This window comes from Protobothrops mucrosquamatus, unplaced genomic scaffold, assembly GCF_001527695.2.
Source record: "Protobothrops mucrosquamatus isolate PMUCROS unplaced genomic scaffold, P.Mucros_1.0 scaffold1329, whole genome shotgun sequence".
NCBI lineage: Eukaryota > Metazoa > Chordata > Lepidosauria > Squamata > Viperidae > Protobothrops > Protobothrops mucrosquamatus.
The window spans coordinates 874,448-891,620 of NW_015387528.1; the positions used below are offsets into that span (position 1 = coordinate 874,448).

A 17,173-nucleotide genomic window follows, 5' to 3' on the forward strand; every position below is an offset into this window, starting at 1 on the left:
GCATGGACTGGGGTATAGTTTAGCGCGCGCCGGCCGCCTCTTCTCCAGTTCCCCGGCTGCGCGAGGCGAACCGCGTTGCAGTGATTAGATTTTCTTTAATTAAAAAAAAAAACACCACTATTGCAATTTATTTCCTTAGGTGCTGCTGCAGCGCGAGAGCTTAGCCTAAGGTAAGTTGGGAAAGCGCTTGCTTTGGAGGATAGGGGGGAATATTTTGCAGCAAAATATATACATATATATATATATAAATTTCCTTTCAGACGTTTGCAAACTGTGGTCAAGACGTTTTGCAATTTTCTTTTGCGAGGAAAAGGAAATAAGTGTGTCTTAGGGTGGGGCGGCCCTTTTGCAAACGTTTCCGAAGATTGCATTGCTGGAATAAAAAGGGACCCCCCCCAAGCTTCCTTTCCATTTTCAGGATTTAATTATGCATTTTAAAAACAATTTAATTTAATTTGATACTTATTCAGTATGCTTTTTTAAAGATTTGCATCGTGGGCACCTGGAGGCTGTGAAACTAGTTTCCATTAAGCGAGTGGTCCAGAGCAGCCCAACATGGCGCCCTTGTAGTTTATCAGGACTGCATGACCTATGGTTCCCTGCCTGGTGATGTCGGTGCGCGAGGGGGGGGGGTGTCCAGTAGTCCCAACAGGTGTCGAAGGTCGAAAAACCTGTAGCCTAAAACCAATGCAAGCTGAAAAAAATAGAGTAAAAAGAAATTGTTCTGTTTCAGCTCATGCAAAGCGAATAGGATGCTGTAAGGCTCAAGAAAAGGAAACTTTTTTTAAAAAAAAGGGATGCTTGAAGACACTTTTTTTGATCAGTATCTTCTTAGCTCCTGTGGCTTCCATGGCGGTCCAAGATGGATTGAGTCCCGTTGGGAGAAGGGCGGCATATAAATTAAATTTTTTATTATTATTATTATTATTATTATTATTATTATTATTATTATTATTATTATTATTATTATTATTATTATTATTATTATTATTATCCTTCCCTTTGTTCAGGAGGGGGAGGGCAGCAGAGAGGGGTAAAAATGGGGAGGGGCTGAGGGGGGACCTCACTTTCTTTATAACTTGTTGCTCCTACTCACTCACCTGCCCAGAAACCCTGCAGTTTTCTGCATCTTGCAAATTCATTTTGATTTAATGAAAATAAAATTTGAACAAGACCAGCAGGCAAAGGAAGGAGAGGGGGGGATGGCTTCATTTGCCCCGCTAGTCTTATTCAAATTTATTTTTATTTTCTTATTCATTAGGATAAGCTGCAGCAGGACCCTGATCTTCAGGGGAAATTATCTTTTGGGGGGGGGCTGTGTGTGTGTCTGTAGAGTTCTGCAGAGGCCTTTCCAAACTGGGCATCTTTTTCAGAAGCCATTTGCCTTTGTAAAAAACAGGCTGGCTTGTGGGTAGCCTGAGATGCGGGCATCCTTCGCACATGGACCTTGGGATCCTCCTTTAAGGGGACCACGTGCAGAAAACACCCCCCCCCCCTTTTCTTAAGGCGGAAATGATGAAGAGGGGGAGATGGCCTGGAGCATCTGGAGGCGGACCTCGGGTTTCATGCCTCACATGCTTCCTTCCCTTGCCTGAGCAAGGACAAGCCATGATTGATGGGAAGGACAGTTGCTGCGTAATGCATATTTTAAAAAAAACCCTTCCATTCAGGCTCAGCCCACCCCCTCCTTTGGCGAAGTGTGAGTTTTATTCTCAGCCATGCAGCCAAATTTCCCCATCCTGGGGAGGGAGGCTTAGTCACGTCCTCCGACGGTGAGGTTTAATTGTGTGTTTTATTTAACTTGTTGCCTTAATCACCCTTTAATTCTTTTGCCTGGTTGACACGATGGGGAAGGTTGCACACTCCTTTAAAGACTTTACAACGGGCCCTGAGCGTTTCTGCCTTCCCAAAATATATTTAATGTGGGAACTCTTCCTCAACCTTCTGGATGGGCTTGACCCCCCCAGCTGGTGGCCTGCAGGGAGACCGGACTCCGATACCTAGAATGCCCAGCTAGCAGCAGGTGGGGAAAGGATGCTCTAGCTTTCCTTTGGCTCCTATTGGGAGTGCTTGTACCTTTTTTTTCCCGGAGGGCTTGGAAAATTCAAATTTCTGCTTAAATTTGGAGAGAAACAGAAGGTTTGAGAGCTGGTTTAATGCAGATTTCTCAAGCTCAGGAGGTTTAAGATATATGGACTTAGTAAATTAGTAAAGGCATAGTAAATTCTCATCCTTTCAGTCCAGGGGTCTTCAAATTTGGCAACTTTAAGACTTGTGGACTTCAACTCCCAGAATTCCTCAGCCAGGCACGCTGGCTGAGGAATTCTGGGAGTGGAAGTCCACAAGTCATAAAAGGGCCAAGTTTGAAGACACCCCCCCCCCTCAGTCTTTAAAAAAAGACTTTGGGGAGGCCAGTGCAACAGGTGAGAATGTAATATAAATTCAGCCTGTAACCCAAAACATTTCTTGCTGAAGGAATCCCCTTTCAGTAGAAAGTTAGCACCTCAGGGTTAAGGCTTATTATATTCTCCTGGGAAGCTGAAATAACTTTTTTTTTTTTACTTCCTGGGTAATTTTATCCCTAGAGCAGCTCCAGATGGTCAGCTAGGGTGAAGGGAAGAGTTGTGGTGTCCTACTTGGATTTTCATTTTAGAGTTTGGAGAAGGTCCCAGAATAGAGAGATCCCTGGAGCTTGGAAAAAAGAATTTAAATAGGTTGGTAAGCAAAGGAAAAAGACCTGTGGAACACAGGTAGTCCTCAATTTATGACCACGGTTGAGTCCAATATTTACGCTGCTGAGACTTGATTTTTTTTGCCCCATTTTATAACCTTTTTTTGTGCTAGAGTTGTTAAGTAAATCATTGCAGTTAAGAGGATAATATGGTTGTTAAATGAATCTGGTTTTCCCATTGCTTGTCAGAAGATCACACGACCCCGGGACACTGCGACGGTCATAAATATGAGCCAGTTGCCCAAAAACGGTCATAAGTCGCTTTCCCCAGTGCTGTTGTAATTTTGAACTGTCACTAAATGGACAGTTGTAAATTGAGGACTCCCTGTACAGCAGAGTAAGGCAGAGATTTGGTGACTTGTCTCAAACCACAATTGCGATCTGGATCCACCGAGAACAGCTTATTTATTCCATTCTGGTCTTCCGTTCTAAGCGGGACTCCAGTTCCCATTACCGCCCTCCAGAAGGGCCGGGAATGTTGGTAACTGTAGTCCCAACAGATGGGAAGGCTGGGCTTAGGAGCAATCGATCCACATTTTTATTCCTTGCTCCAGAGGCGAATCTGCGCCTCTGGGCTGTGAGGGAGGGAAAAAAGCAGGCAAAAATCCTTGACTTTCCAATTGCCGAAGGGAGAAACCGAGTCATTCTGATTCCAGAACTCTGATTTCCTGCAAGATTTTTTTTTTTTTTTTACAGTTACATAAAATGCTGAGTCAGATCAAGCGAGACATTTGAGAGCAGGCTGGTTTCCAAGCACACGGATGTGCGTCCTGCCTGCCGGGAGAGGCTCCATTTTATTCTCCCACCGCCTGAAACAGACACGTGATTTATTATTATTTTAATTCAAGCATCCTTTTTTCCATGCGTGTTTTCAGGGCAGCGCTTAATTTGAAGGTGACCTTAGCTGGAGGAAGGATTCCCACAAGGGCGCTGGCTTCTGTTCCGGTAAAGCCCGGCTTTTCCATGCTTTGGCATTGTGAAATATTCAGAGTTCTCTCTGCAGGGCAAAACCTGGAAGTGCAAGGAATGTGGTTAATTGTTTTATTCCCCCCCCCCACCAGTACATTTAAAAGATTTTAGCTGGGCAGCTGCAGGATCTGGTCATTTAATATTGTTCTTTTTGTCTGCCTTCTTCAAATTCCTGTGGATCAATTTACCTCCTTTCCTCTGTTGAAATAGGAACAAAAATGGGATTATTTTTAGTCTGTCCTTCAGTGGGTTGGGTCCAGAGGACACCACCAGAGTCTGCTTCCTAGCTAAGATGAATCTAAGATTAATCTGTGGATTAGATGGGTGGGCTGTCGCCCCTATAAACCCTGATCTGGATGCGGTGCCAGCTGTGGATGATGGGAGTTGTTCTTTTTTAAAAAAATATATATATATATTATCAATTGATGTGCTTATTGCAAGGTCCTGTTCACCAACCCATCTGCATTTTTTAAATTTACTCAATTGATCGGGCTGTTCATATCGCAACAAGGACTATTGGGTGGTTCACATTTAGCAGCCCTACATAAAACCTCATAGGCCATAAATGACAGATAAAATAGAATGAGAAGATTTTGTCCAGAAGACTGGATTTCTAACCAGATTTATATTTATTTAAAAAAAAAAAAGATGAAAATCAAGAGTGAAGAGAATGGCACTCTCTTTTTCCTTCCTTCCTTCCTTCCTTCCTTCCTTCCTTCCTTCCTTCCTTCCTTCCTTCCTTCCTTCCTTCCTTCCTTCCTTCCTTCCTTCCTTCACGATTTCTTAACCACCTATCTCCCTTAAAGAGTGCCTGTGGGCGGCATGCAATTTAAGAGCACAGGCCTAGCGAAGTTTCTAGTCCTCAGTGTGCTTGCTGATGTGCAGCTGGTCGCTTGCCTTAGGAACCCAAAGATATCTTTCATTTTTGCTAGAAAAAGCTTGCTTCACTTTCCTGGCTTCTGGAATACGTGGCTACGTTGGGGTTTGGAAAGTTAAAAAAGTGTTGTGTTTTTTTGCCTCGTCCTTTCTCTTTAGACCTACAAAATGTCCATCCTTAAGGTCCACGCCCGTGAAATCTTCGACTCTCGTGGGAACCCCACCGTTGAAGTAGACCTCTTCACTAACAAAGGTAAGCTGCCTTGAAAAACTGGGACACACCCACACCCACCCACCCCAATATGTTCTTAAATCTTTTTTTTTATTTATTTGTGGTCTTCAGCTCCACAAATGGAGTTCTCCTTTCTTTCCAGGTCTCTTCCGAGCTGCTGTTCCCAGCGGAGCCTCAACTGGTATCTACGAAGCCCTGGAACTCCGGGACAATGACAAAACTCGCTTCCTGGGGAAAGGTAACCGCTTCCGGCTAATGGTGGCTTGTTGTTGTTAATTGCGAAGTCGTGTCCGACCCATTGCGACCCCATGGACAACGTTCCTCCAGGCCTTCCTTTCCTCTACCATCTTCTGGAGTCCATTGAAGCTCACGCCTCCTGCTTCAGTGACTCCATCCAGCCACCTCATTCTCTGTCGTCCCCTTCTTCTCTTGCCCTCCATCTTTCCCAGCATCAGGCTCTTCTCCAGTGAGTCCTTCCTTCTCGTTAGGTGGCCAAAGGACTTGAGTTTCAACTTCAGGATCCGGCCTTCTAAAGAGCAGTCAGGGTTGACCTCCTCTAGGACTGACCGGTTTGACCACCTTGCAGTCCAGGTGGCTACTGTAGTGGTGGCTACTGTAGCTTTAATTTGAGATTCATCGATCAGGGCTCTGCTTTGCTTTGAATAATTCCATATTTATTGAACACATGGTTCCCACCGACGTGCTCAGACGTAAATACCTCCTTGCAAATGGCTTTAGGTCTTTGCACCCTGATACTATCCCAGTCTGAATAAGGTGACCCGTTTTTTCATAAGCTCTCCCATCATCTTGGAGGAAAAAGGAAGATTTCATTTCTGGAAGATCTTCACACACACACACACACACACACCACCCAGGTCACTCTGCTTTAGGAAATTCTGGATGGATGGCTTGTCAGCCTGCTTCAAGACCCATCCGTGGGAAAAACGAGTCGGTGTCATAACAAAGGAAAAACAAAATGGAGATTCGTCCTGCTCAAGAGTTGCAAAGCTGAATTAGAGTGTCATTTTATATATATTAAAAATCTAGCTCAGTATAAAGTTTCATTCTTTTAAACCACTTGCTCTCTAGTGTTAAAAGTCCACAATCCAGTTTTAAGGCTGAACCCGTAACATCAACTAGAAACACGAACCAGAAACGTCACCGCAACTTGAAAACTCACCACACAATTGCAAATGTTAACTGTTCAGATGCACAACACAACTAAATATAATCAATTTGGTTGCACTGCAAAAAAATAGAGAGAGAGAGATGGGATCCATAGGTGTCTTTTCGGCTTTAGAAAAGCAGTGTAATGCTGCAACCTATTTTAAGATTTGCCCAATTAAAGAAAGCTTGTGCATTAAACGGTGTCTTGCAAGCCACGGTCAGCTTGGAAGTGCCTCGCAAACCACGGTTTGGTTTGATGTCGGTTAAAACGATCGCCCTGCTTAGAAATAGATGGATAGGTGATAAATTTAGGAACAAACGTGAAGCCACAGCTTTATAACACGAGCCACGGTTGGAATTTTCTGAATATCTGGCAGATCCAGTTGATTTAGTGCGATTGAATTTGTTGGGTTACCCAATACAAAATGATGTTGAATTAAACGTCAGATACACTCTCTCCGTGACAGGGGTCTCTTTTGCTGTGCATTTCATCCATGCACTCCCCCCCCTTCCATGCATGTGGTGGTCTTCTGCCTTTCTTTTTGTGGGCTTTCATCTTTTTCTTCCTTTCTTTCTACATCTCTCTTCTCTTTTCCTCCACAAATTCGGCCCCCTCCAGGTGTCTCCAGAGCTGTTAAGTACGTTAATATGTTCCTGGCACCAGCACTGTGCACTCAGGTAACGGATGCACACCTGCCAGACTACTACTATCTTGCATGATATTGGGGCTGACTTCCTCGCTGGCATTCCTGGATGACGCTTCTCCGCTCTCCGTCATTGTTCAGAAAAAGGGGATTTAACAACCTTGGGCCTGCGCGCTTTTTAATCTCTTGTCTTGAGGACTAGGAGACTGAAATCCTGATTGCTTGCCTGCCAGCCCGAGCCGTCCTGTACTAATGGGCTGTTATTCCTTGGGGGAGATTGGGGTGTAGTGATGGATCTGGTTGTTCCTTGCAGGTGTCTCAAAAGCTGTTGAGCACGTGAATAAAACTATTGCACCCGCCCTGGTTAACAAGGTAGGCATGATCCTCGTTTGACTAACCCTGTAGTGTAGGCTGAGCGCTTTGCAGCATTGGAAAATGTGTGTGTTTTTTTTTAAAATCCTTTGCATGGGTGCCTGTGTGTGTTTTAAGATCATCGGAAGGAGCAAAGTGTCTGCATTTTGGGGAGGGGGTTGCTAAAAACGAGCATCTTGCACGATTTGGGAAGGGTAGGGTGGCTGAAATGGGAAGTGTCAGTTTTATGCTCAAAACATTTTAATACAGGTAAACTACAGCTTGTTTAGTCACTGTTCAAGGTTACAACAGCACTGAAAAATGTGAATTAACGACCTTTTTTTTACAGTTACACCCTTTGTGGCATCCCTATGATCACGTGATCAAAATTCAGATGCTTGGCAACTGGTTCACACTTAATGACTGTTGCTGGGTCCCAGGATCATGTGGTCCTTTCAATCCATTGTTTATTACTGGCACAATTGTCAAATACTTGACCTTTTTTTAAGTTTTAAAAGGCACTAAAGGATCCCTTTTAAACTTTAAGCCTCGGGTGCCCAACCTTGGCAACTTTTTAAGACCTGTGGACTTCAAACTCCCAGAATCCCCCAGCCAGCCATTATACTGTATAGCTTAAAGTAGGGGTGTCAGACCTTGGCAAATGTTAAGGCGTGGCTGGCTGGGGAATTCTGGGAGTTGAAGTCCACAGGTCTTAAAATTTGCCTAAAGTTAAAATTCTAATAGAATTAGAAGGCACAATGAGCGGGGGGGGGGGGGAGTTGATCGCCCAGGACTGGGCATCATAAGCTGAACTACTATTGGTTTCTCACCTCCCTCTCTCTTCCATCCCCCCCTGCAGAATATAAGTGTGGTGGAGCAGGAAAAAATCGACAAGCTGATGATTGACATGGATGGATCTGAGAACAAGTGTAAGTGGCACCCCTGCCAATGGGGAGGGAAATTATTTTGAAAATCTCTAATGATATACCCTGGTTGCTTTCCTACTCTTTGACCCAATCATTTGCAAAGTAATAGGTGGCCATTTGGAGCATTAAAATGGTTAGCAAGGGGAGAAGGCAGAGATTGGACACTCAGTCTCCTAGCTGCCCACCTCGGCTGTTAGTTAAAACTGACTAGTTATTTATTATCTAGACTTAATTGGTTGTTTATTAGTAGTTATTAGTTGCAGGAAGCCCTTGATTATAGCCATACATTTAGTGACTGTTGAAAAAAGGACCAGTTTTCCATTTACGACTATTGAGACTCTGGAAAGAGTGCAGAGAAGAGCAACAAAGATGATCAGGGGACAGGAGGCTAAAATATATGAAGAACGGTTGCTGGAATTGGGTATGTCTAGTTTAACGAAGAGAAGGACGAGGGGGGACATGATAGCAGTGTTCCAATATCTCAGGGGCTGCCCCAAAGAAGAGGGAGTCAAGCTATTCTCCAAAGTGCCTGAAGGCAGGACAAGAAGCAACGGATGGAAACTAACCAAAGAAAGAAGCAATCTAGAATTAAGGAGAAACTTCCTGAATGTTAGAACAATTAACCAGTGGAACAACCTGCCTCCAGAAGCGGTGAATGCTCCAACACTGGAAATTTTAAAGAAGAGACTGGACAGCCAGTTGTCTGGAATGGTATAGGGTTTCCTGCTTGAGCAGGGAGTTGGACTAGATGACCTCCAAGGTCCCTTCCAGCTCTGTTATTCTGTCTTTATCTATGACTAGGGATAGCTAGCTAGCTAGAGACGGAGGGATGATAGATAGATAGATAGATAGATAGATAGATTAGATAGATTAGATAGATTAGATAGATAGATAGATAGATAGATAGAAAGAAAGAAAGAAAGAAAGAAAGAAAGAAAGAAAGAAAGAAAAGAAAGAAAGAAAGAAAAAAAGAAAGAAAGAAGGAGAAACTTCCTGACAGTTAGAACAATTAACCAGTGGAACAACCTGCCTCCAGAAGTTGTGAATGCTCCAACACTGGAAGTTTTTAAGAAGAGACTGGACAGCCATTTGTCCGAAATTGTATAGGGTTTCCTGCCTGAGCAGGGGGTTGGTCTAGATGACCTCCAAGGTCCCTTCCGACTTTATTATTATTATTATTGTTATTGTTATTGTTATTATTGTTATTAAGCATCTCCTGTGGTCACATGATCAAAATTTGGTTGCTTGGCAACTGGCCTGTATTTATCATCACCGTTGCAGCATCCTGGGGTCCTGTGCGTGATTTGCAACCTTCCTAGCTGCCTTTCCACAAGCAAAGTCAATGGGGGAAGCTGGACTCACTTACCAACTGCATGATTCATTTAATGATTTGTAGTGCTTCGCTTAACAACAGTGGCAAAAATTTAAAAAAATCATAAACCTGGAGGCTGTGAAACTAGTGTCCTTAAGCGAGCGGGTCCAGAGCAGCCCAACGTGGCGCCCTTAAAGTTCATCAAGACTGCATGACCTATGGTTCCCTGCCAGCTGATGTAGGTGGCAAAAAAGGGTCACAAACTGGGGCACAAGTCACAACTGTCCTACTTAGCAATGGAAATTTTTGGGCTCCTTTGTTGAATTCCCTCTACTATTGTTAGTTGAGGATTTAATTGGAGCCCCAGATTTTGAAAGGGATGGCACTAGAGATTGAAATAGAAAAAGCTATCCCAGTCCAAAATAAGTATAAATCTGCTTGTCTTCATTTTAAACGTGCCAGATGTGAAGAGGCAGCAAATGATGGGAGAGTGGATTGCAAGCAAATAATATTCCTCTTTTTTACCCCCCCCCCCCTCTTTCCGGCAGCTAAATTTGGTGCGAACGCAATCCTGGGTGTCTCCCTTGCGGTGTGCAAGGCTGGTGCGGCGGAGAAGGACGTGCCTCTGTATCGCCACATTGCTGACCTGGCCGGGAACAAAGAAGTTGTTTTGCCAGTGCCTGTAAGTTTATATTTTGCGGTGCGGAAGGCAGAATCTGGGCCAAGAGTGAAACTGCAGATCAAATCCTTGAGCGTCAGTGCACAAATTATTAGTTCGTGCATTAGTTCATGGAGAAGGACTTTGTTAATCCCTTGCCAAGAGGATTTGATTGTCTTCCCTTGTGGGAATTTTTTTCCCCCTTTAGGCAGTAGAATGTGGGGATTGATCGGAGATTGCAGTGATTTTAAAACAAATTCCACAGCAAGGGGAAAACTTCTGCCTTGAGGCACATCAAGAAGCTTCTTCAGCTCGGACTGGATGGTGGAAAATGGAAGGGTTTGTACTCCAGCAAATGACCAGCTGTCTGCAAGGAGTATAAATCCTTCCATTCCCCACCATCCAGTCAGAGCTGAAGAATCTTCTTGGATAAGAAGCGAAACGTCTTCAAGGAAAAAAAATCAGAAAGTCCAGTTGCCTCTTGAAAAACCAACTTTTGGGACAACCATGATCTGGATGAAGGAGAATCTCCATAAACAAACCCCAGACCCCTTCACTCCCTTTTCATGTGCAAGCACCACATTAAGGGTTGGGCATGTGAACTGTGACGATTCTCAGAGGCTGGCTTTGTCAGTTTTTTCATTGATGACTATATTTGTGTTTTCGGTATACAGGTAGCCCTTGATTTATGACCGTAATTGATCCTGGCAATCACAATCATACGTCAGGATGGTCGTACAGCGGGGTACCTGGTGACCAACCCATTTGTATGACCTTTACTTTGTGGGGGTTCTTAAGTGACCCCTGGGTCATTAAAGGAACTTATTCAACCAGCTAGGGCAGGGTTAGGCAACCTGGGCTCTTTTATGACTCGTGGACTTCAACTCCCAGAATTCCTGAGCCAGCCACACTGAGGGGAAAGGGAGAGTTTCCAAGCTGAGCCATGCTGGCTCAGGAATTCTGGGAGTTGAAGTCCACGAGTCATAAAAGAGCCAAGGTTGCCTACCCCTGAGCTAGGGGCTGGTTTGAGCTGGAAACCAGAAATAGATTCTGGTTCCTGGCAAAAGCATCATGTAAATGTGGGGCACTGCAAAGGCCCCTAAATAATTTGGTTGCTGACCATCCAAAGTACAGTCACATCACCATGGAGGGAGCCGACATCCAAACTTCAAAACTGGGTTCAAAGTAGCTTTGAGGAGGCGTCATAATTTCAAACAGTAATTAAGCAACTGGTTGAAAGTCGAGTCTCTTTGTAGATGTCTGGAAATGGGAATGGTGCTCCTGCATCATCCTTAGAGGCAAGGGCGTGTTGTGGGAGTGTTAAGGACTAGAAGCTTGACTTGGTTTACGCTGGTTCTCTCTGGCTGGTTGTTTAAACCTTCTTGGTGGGATCCTCGATGTCTCCAAAGGCTTTCAACGTGATCAACGGTGGTTCTCACGCTGGGAACAAGCTGGCTATGCAGGAGTTTATGATCCTTCCCGTCGGCGCAGAGAGCTTCAAGGAAGCCATGCGCATCGGGGCGGAGGTGTACCACAACCTGAAGAACGTCATCAAGGAGAAGTACGGCAAGGATGCCACCAACGTGGGCGACGAAGGCGGATTTGCCCCCAACATCCTGGAGAACAAGGAAGGTAATTGGCTTTGCCTGGGTTGTTAAGGCTGTGTTTTTAAGAAGAGAGTTGACAACCACTTGTCTGAAATGGTATAGTGTCCTGCCTGAGCAGGGGGTTGGACTAGAAGACCTCCAAGGTCCCTTCCAACTCTGCCATTCTGTTCCAGTCTATTCCATTCCATATTTTTTTATTCTATTCCATTCCATATGTTCTGTTCTATTCTGCTTAATCGTTAATCAGTCCTTTGCTCAGTGGCTCTGCTCGTGTTTTTTTTTTTAGCTCTGGAGCTGTTGAAGAATGCCATCAGCAAGGCCGGCTACACGGATAAGATCGTCATCGGAATGGACGTGGCGGCTTCTGAATTTTACCGCGATGGGAAGTATGACCTGGACTTCAAATCCCCAGACGATCCTAGCCGATACATCTCTCCTGACAAGCTGGCTGACCTGTACAAGAGCTTTGTCAAAAATTACCCAGGTTTGTATGCGGTGTAGGCTGGTTTTGAATTCAGATCCTGGCCCGTGAAGGAATTCACTCTCTTCTGGAGGGTTGAGTTTCCTTGTGTGCGAAGAGAAACCTGAACTAAAGGATTATAATGAAGAATAATAATAATAACAACTTTATTGTCACTTTGAAAGTACACCAATTGGCATACATCAAAATGAAATTTCGTTGCATACAGCTCTCAAAGGGTCAGCACCTCCGATATACACATGAAGGGTTTATAGTCATCGTAGCCAAGATCCGTTTCTCTAAAGCAAAATATTAAATGCAAAGGGAAGAAGATAATCTCTTCATATATCGCTTTGGTTGACGTTCCGTTTAAAGTTTTTGAATTGTAAGCAGCACCCAATTTCTGTACGGTCGCTCAGCTTTGAAAATTGAAATTATGAATACCTAAAATTTGAAAGGAGTGAGGCCCAAGCAAATTAAGTAGTTGAGCAAATTGGAAGAAAAAAAAAGGGGGGGGGGTAAAATTTAAAGGATGAAGCTAGGACTACCCCAGAAAACCATGAGTTTTGCTTTTATGGTCAGTTGCTTAGATGAGAGGGGGCGGTCACAGAAATTGAATAAAAATAATAACACTCAATTATCGCCTTGCTTTTGAAAAGGGCATTGGTGAGAAAACTCAAGTTGGATGATCTCGAGGCTGCAAGTCTCTTTGTAGTTGTGAACCAGACTCGGTAGTTGCTGCTGTTTTCTGTAAAATGGGAAGAAGGTTAGGCACTGTGAAAGGACAGCCAGGTTAAGTAAGCTCTCCTCCAAAGTCAATCAATCAATCAATCAATCAGAATAGAGCTGGAAGGGACCTAGTCCAGCCCCCTGCTCAAGCATGCCATTTCAGACAGCTGGCTGTTCAGTCCCTTCTTAAAAGCCTCCAGTGTTGGAGCACCCACAACTTCTAGTGGCAAGCTGTTCCACTGGTTAATTGTCTCACTGTCAGGAAGTTTCTCCTTAATTCCAGGTTGCTTCTCTCCTTGATGAGTTTCCCTCCGTTGCTTCTTGTCCTGCTTCCTGGTGCAAGACAAAAGAAACGACGGATGGAAACTAATCAAGGAGAGGGGGAAAAAAATAAATCAAGTTGCCTTCTCAGAAATCATTGGAGCCCAGTCAGCTCCATCACAGATTTGTCTCTTCTCCCCTCCCCCTCCGTCCTGTCCTTCTCAGTGGTTTCCATCGAAGATCCCTTTGACCAGGATGACTGGCCCGCCTGGAAGAAGTTCACGGCCGAGGCGGGGATCCAGGTGGTGGGGGACGACTTGACGGTGACCAACCCCAAACGCATCAGCAAAGCGGTGCAGGAAAAGTCCTGCAACTGCCTCCTCCTCAAAGTGAACCAGATCGGATCGGTCACCGAGTCGCTGCAGGCGTAAGTCTTCCGGGAGGGAGGGGCAGGCAGGACCTGGCAAAAAACTCCAGGGATCTCAGAAAGGGATTCATAAATGAGAATACAGGTGGTCCTCGACTTAACCGTTCGTTTAGTGACCATTCTGGGCATTAAATCGGGTTTAGAGAGAGAAAATCTCATGACATACAAACCGTAAGATAGAACTACTGGGAAATCCTTTTGATGTTATGAGGGCGCTGGAAAAAGTGACCTTAAAATTGTTTTTCACACTTAATGACCCCTTATAGTCACATGATCAAAATTCAGACGCTTGGCAAAAGGCTCATGATAGGTCGTCCTTGACTTACGATTCATTTAGTGACCGTTTGAAGTTACAGCGGCACCCAAAAAAGTGGCTTATGACCATTTTTCACACTTATAACTGTTGCAGCATCCCCCGTTGGTTGCAAAGTCACCCAGTGCCTGGTTCGATCTTTCGCTTGCTGCTTTGAAAAAAAAAATCACCCCGTGGTCTCCTTTCTTCTCCTTTTTAGCTGCAAGCTGGCCCAGTCCAACGGCTGGGGGGTGATGGTGAGCCATCGCTCCGGAGAGACGGAAGACACCTTCATTGCGGATTTGGTGGTGGGCCTCTGCACCGGACAGGTGAGGCTTTGCCTTCCCCAAAAGTTGCTGTGGGGGCAGAAATTGGTGGTCGTGCGTTGCTGGAGGGCAGGGGTCTTCAAACTTGGCCCTTTGATGACTTGTGGACTTCAACTCCCAGAATTCCTCAGTCAGGCACGCCTGGCTGAGGAATTCTGGGAGTTGAAGTCCATAAGTCATCAAAGGGCCAAGTTTGAAGACCCCTGCTGGAGGGTAATGCCAGAAGGAACTGGAGAGATCAGGCGGTATGGTAGAACACTACTTTGTTCCATGTGACCAATCATGGTTTGCGAAACAAGCCATGATGTGGCATGCTTTTGGGGGGCTTTGTGATGCATTGCAATCTGGTGTCCTGCGGAATGTACAGCAGCCATTTTGATGAAGATGTGTGGACTGCATAGCATAGCTGGCTGGGGGATTCTGGGAGTTGAAGTCCAGAGTGGCTGTGGTGGAGAAACACGGGTGTATTGTTAATGAGAATAATAGTTCTGTGGTCTCTGTTGTGACATGAAAACGATGCCACTGCTTGCATGTGCTTGGTTCATTGTCGACTCATATTCCTTGGTTTAATTTTCTTTTACCAGATTAAGACCGGTGCTCCTTGCCGATCCGAACGTCTCGCTAAATACAACCAGATTCTAAGGTAAGAGGAGTTTTTATAGGCCCGATATCTTTGGGGTCAGGGCCAGCATAATCTGTGGTGGCTGTAAGAAATTGTCCTCTAAATCAAATTGTTCTCTAAAATCGGGATTCCTGTAAGATGTGCCAAGTTCTGTTCTATGCACTCAGGAGCGGTCGCAGAAGAAAAAACATTATTTTTATTTAAAACGTTCAGGAAAGCACAGAAGAACAAAGAAATTCAAAACAATAAAGTGAAAAAGGAAGAAAAACAATTGTTTTTCTTTCCATCGAAAACTTTCTTTTCATTTCCCCCTTTTGATCTTGATTGTTCTTGTTTTATAACTTTAAAACCGTTAAACCTCGTTTAATTTTAATGTTCATTTTTACAAGTTCTTTTATTTATCACCTGTATTATATTGTCCCCTGCTGGAGCCCGTCTTTTGAGAGGAGATAGGTGGTTTAGAAATATGAAATTTTTCCATTTTAATTTCTCTCCTTCCTGAATGTAGACAGGTGAGCTCAGGCTAATGAGAATAGTAGTCCTAACAATTTTGCAGGAAGTGATGTAATGCTAGGGAATTCTGGGAGTTGAAGTCCACACCGTTTAAAGTAGCCAAGGTGGAGAAACCTTGCTAAATTGTTGATGCAATGATCTTTCTTTCTTCCCTATATTTCACTGGTGGGTCATCTTACAGCCAACCCAACAGTTCGTTTAGTGACTGTTCCAAGTTACTTTACGACCATTTTTCACACTTAACGATCATTATAGCATCCTCATGATGGCGGGGATGTGGTCAGAATCCAGACACTTGGCAATTGACTGGCATTTATAACGGTTGCAATGTCGTCCTAGGATCGTGCGATTCCCCGTTGCGGCCTGACAAGCGAGCCAGATTCTTTTTAACAACCGTGTGACTTAACAACCGTGTGACTTAACTTTTGGCGGTGGTACCTGCATTTCTTGCTGGATTTTCAAGATGGTTTTCTTTCTTCTTCTTCTCTCCCCCCCCCTCTAGAATTGAAGAAGAGCTGGGAAGCAAGGCTCGTTTTGCCGGCCGGAATTTCAGGAACCCCCGAATCAATTAAAAAAAGGAAGCTGTTGATGAGGCTCATTAGAGGAATACATTTAGTCCCCCTCTCCCCCTTAGCGCCTGCATCGTCGTAGCAAAGAAGGGCAGCTGATGGAAACGGTTCGATGTTTTCAAGTCCTCCATCTTGTAATTCTCTTCCCCTCCCCTCATGCCTCCCTTCTCTCCAGCTGAGGCTTTCAAGAAATGTGTGGGTGCTGGGGGGGGGGGCTTCAAGGCAGGATGGTTCGCTCGTCTTCTCATCGCTGGATCTTGGAGGGGAGCCCTCTCCAAATTATACTGTAAAGCATTTTTTTTTTTGCTGCCTTTGCTTGAGATGCCAGAGTTTTTTTTCCCCTCTCTCTCACTCTGCTGCTCCCCTCCTATCCTTAATTTCTCCCTCACCTCCTCTTTAGTGTATGAAAAAGATTTGCAGGGCATCTGAGCTATCTGTTCACACACACACAAAACCCCCCCAGAAATTCTCTTGTGAGGCAAATAAAACACAGAAACGCTGGTGTTGTTTTGTTGGTGGTGTTCTTTGGGGATGAGAAGGGGAAAAAGATCGAACCCCGTGCCTTGGTTTTGGAAGTGAAATTTGAGGGTGGTGGGGAAAAGAAATGAACTGGTGGCTTGCATTTGAGCCCAGGGCAAAGGCTGGTGTGTGTAAGCACCACGAATCCAGAAATGAATAAATAAAAGTTAACGCAGATGGGCCTGTGGTTCTGCAGCTTCGTGGTGGCAAAGATATGGGTTTGGTTTGCCTGGCCTTGATGGAAAGGAAGAGAAAGAGCTAGCTTCTTTGATCCTTGTTAGGGAATGGTGGTTTGTCTGCAGAGCTTTCTTGCTGGTGGCTGGGCTAAGCCGTAGTTAGATAAAATAGCAATTGTAACTCCAGAAGCTGAGCAAGTGGATGGGACTACAATTTCCATCCGTGTGAGCAAAAATGACTACAACTCCCATTTGCACTTGACTGGGGATTGCGATCTGGGTGGGCTGCAGGCTCCCGTTATCCCCAGAAAGGATGATATTCGTGAGCCAATGGGATGATAACCATCCGGTCATAGTCCTTTTGGCTGTCTTTTCTGATGGACTGCAACCCCCATCATCCTTGGTGAAAGCAATTGGATGGGAAGAGTGGCAAATCCCATCAGGTGTTTCAGGACTGCCTCCCCAGAGCTGTGCCAAGCCTCTCTACGGTGACTACAATTCCCATCCTCTGCCCCCCACGGACTCCAAACCCATGCAAAGCCAGCCTGGCCCTTCAGCCAGTTTTCTCTGGCTTGGGCTACGACTTCCTAGCGCCTTAACTACATGTACCATCATTCACGGCAAGCTTTTGCCCAGCCCCATCATTCCCTGCACCCCAGGGGTGTTGGGACTACAAGTTCCTATCTTGAGATTTGTGCCTTGGTGTGTGTGTGTGTGGGGTGTCTTCCCAGATTCCCCTTTCATGGATCCTAGCATCCTTCGGCGGTTCCCAGCATCGCTTTCCTGCATTGCCCATGTGGGACTAC

General features: G+C 44.9%; 1 protein-coding gene across 1 annotated transcript; it reads left to right on the plus strand.

Moving 5' to 3' along the window:
- Positions 1-111: 111 nt before the first annotated feature.
- On the plus strand, positions 112-16,174 carry ENO1 (enolase 1). Its single transcript, XM_015821442.2, has 12 exons — positions 112-170; positions 4,736-4,829; positions 4,951-5,046; positions 6,933-6,991; positions 7,830-7,899; positions 9,757-9,890; positions 11,276-11,498; positions 11,760-11,957; positions 13,149-13,350; positions 13,863-13,971; positions 14,553-14,611; positions 15,606-16,174. The coding sequence occupies exons 2-12, from the start codon at positions 4,745-4,747 to the stop codon at positions 15,673-15,675; spliced, it is 1,305 nt and encodes a 434-aa protein (XP_015676928.1). The 5' UTR covers positions 112-170; positions 4,736-4,744; the 3' UTR covers positions 15,676-16,174.
- Positions 16,175-17,173: the final 999 nt, after the last annotated feature.

What these genes read in the sequence shown, in the direction of transcription:
- ENO1 (XM_015821442.2), top strand. Translation starts at nt 4,745, where the DNA reads ATGTCCATCCTTAAGGTCCACGCCCGTGAAATCTTCGACTCTCGTGGG. An exon ending in AACTCGCTTCCTGGGGAAAG is followed by an intron (nt 5,047 to 6,932) that starts GTAACCGCTTCC and finishes TGTTCCTTGCAG; the next exon opens with GTGTCTCAAAAGCTGTTGAG. An exon ending in GTCACCGAGTCGCTGCAGGC is followed by an intron (nt 13,351 to 13,862) that starts GTAAGTCTTCCG and finishes TCTCCTTTTTAG; the next exon opens with CTGCAAGCTGGCCCAGTCCA.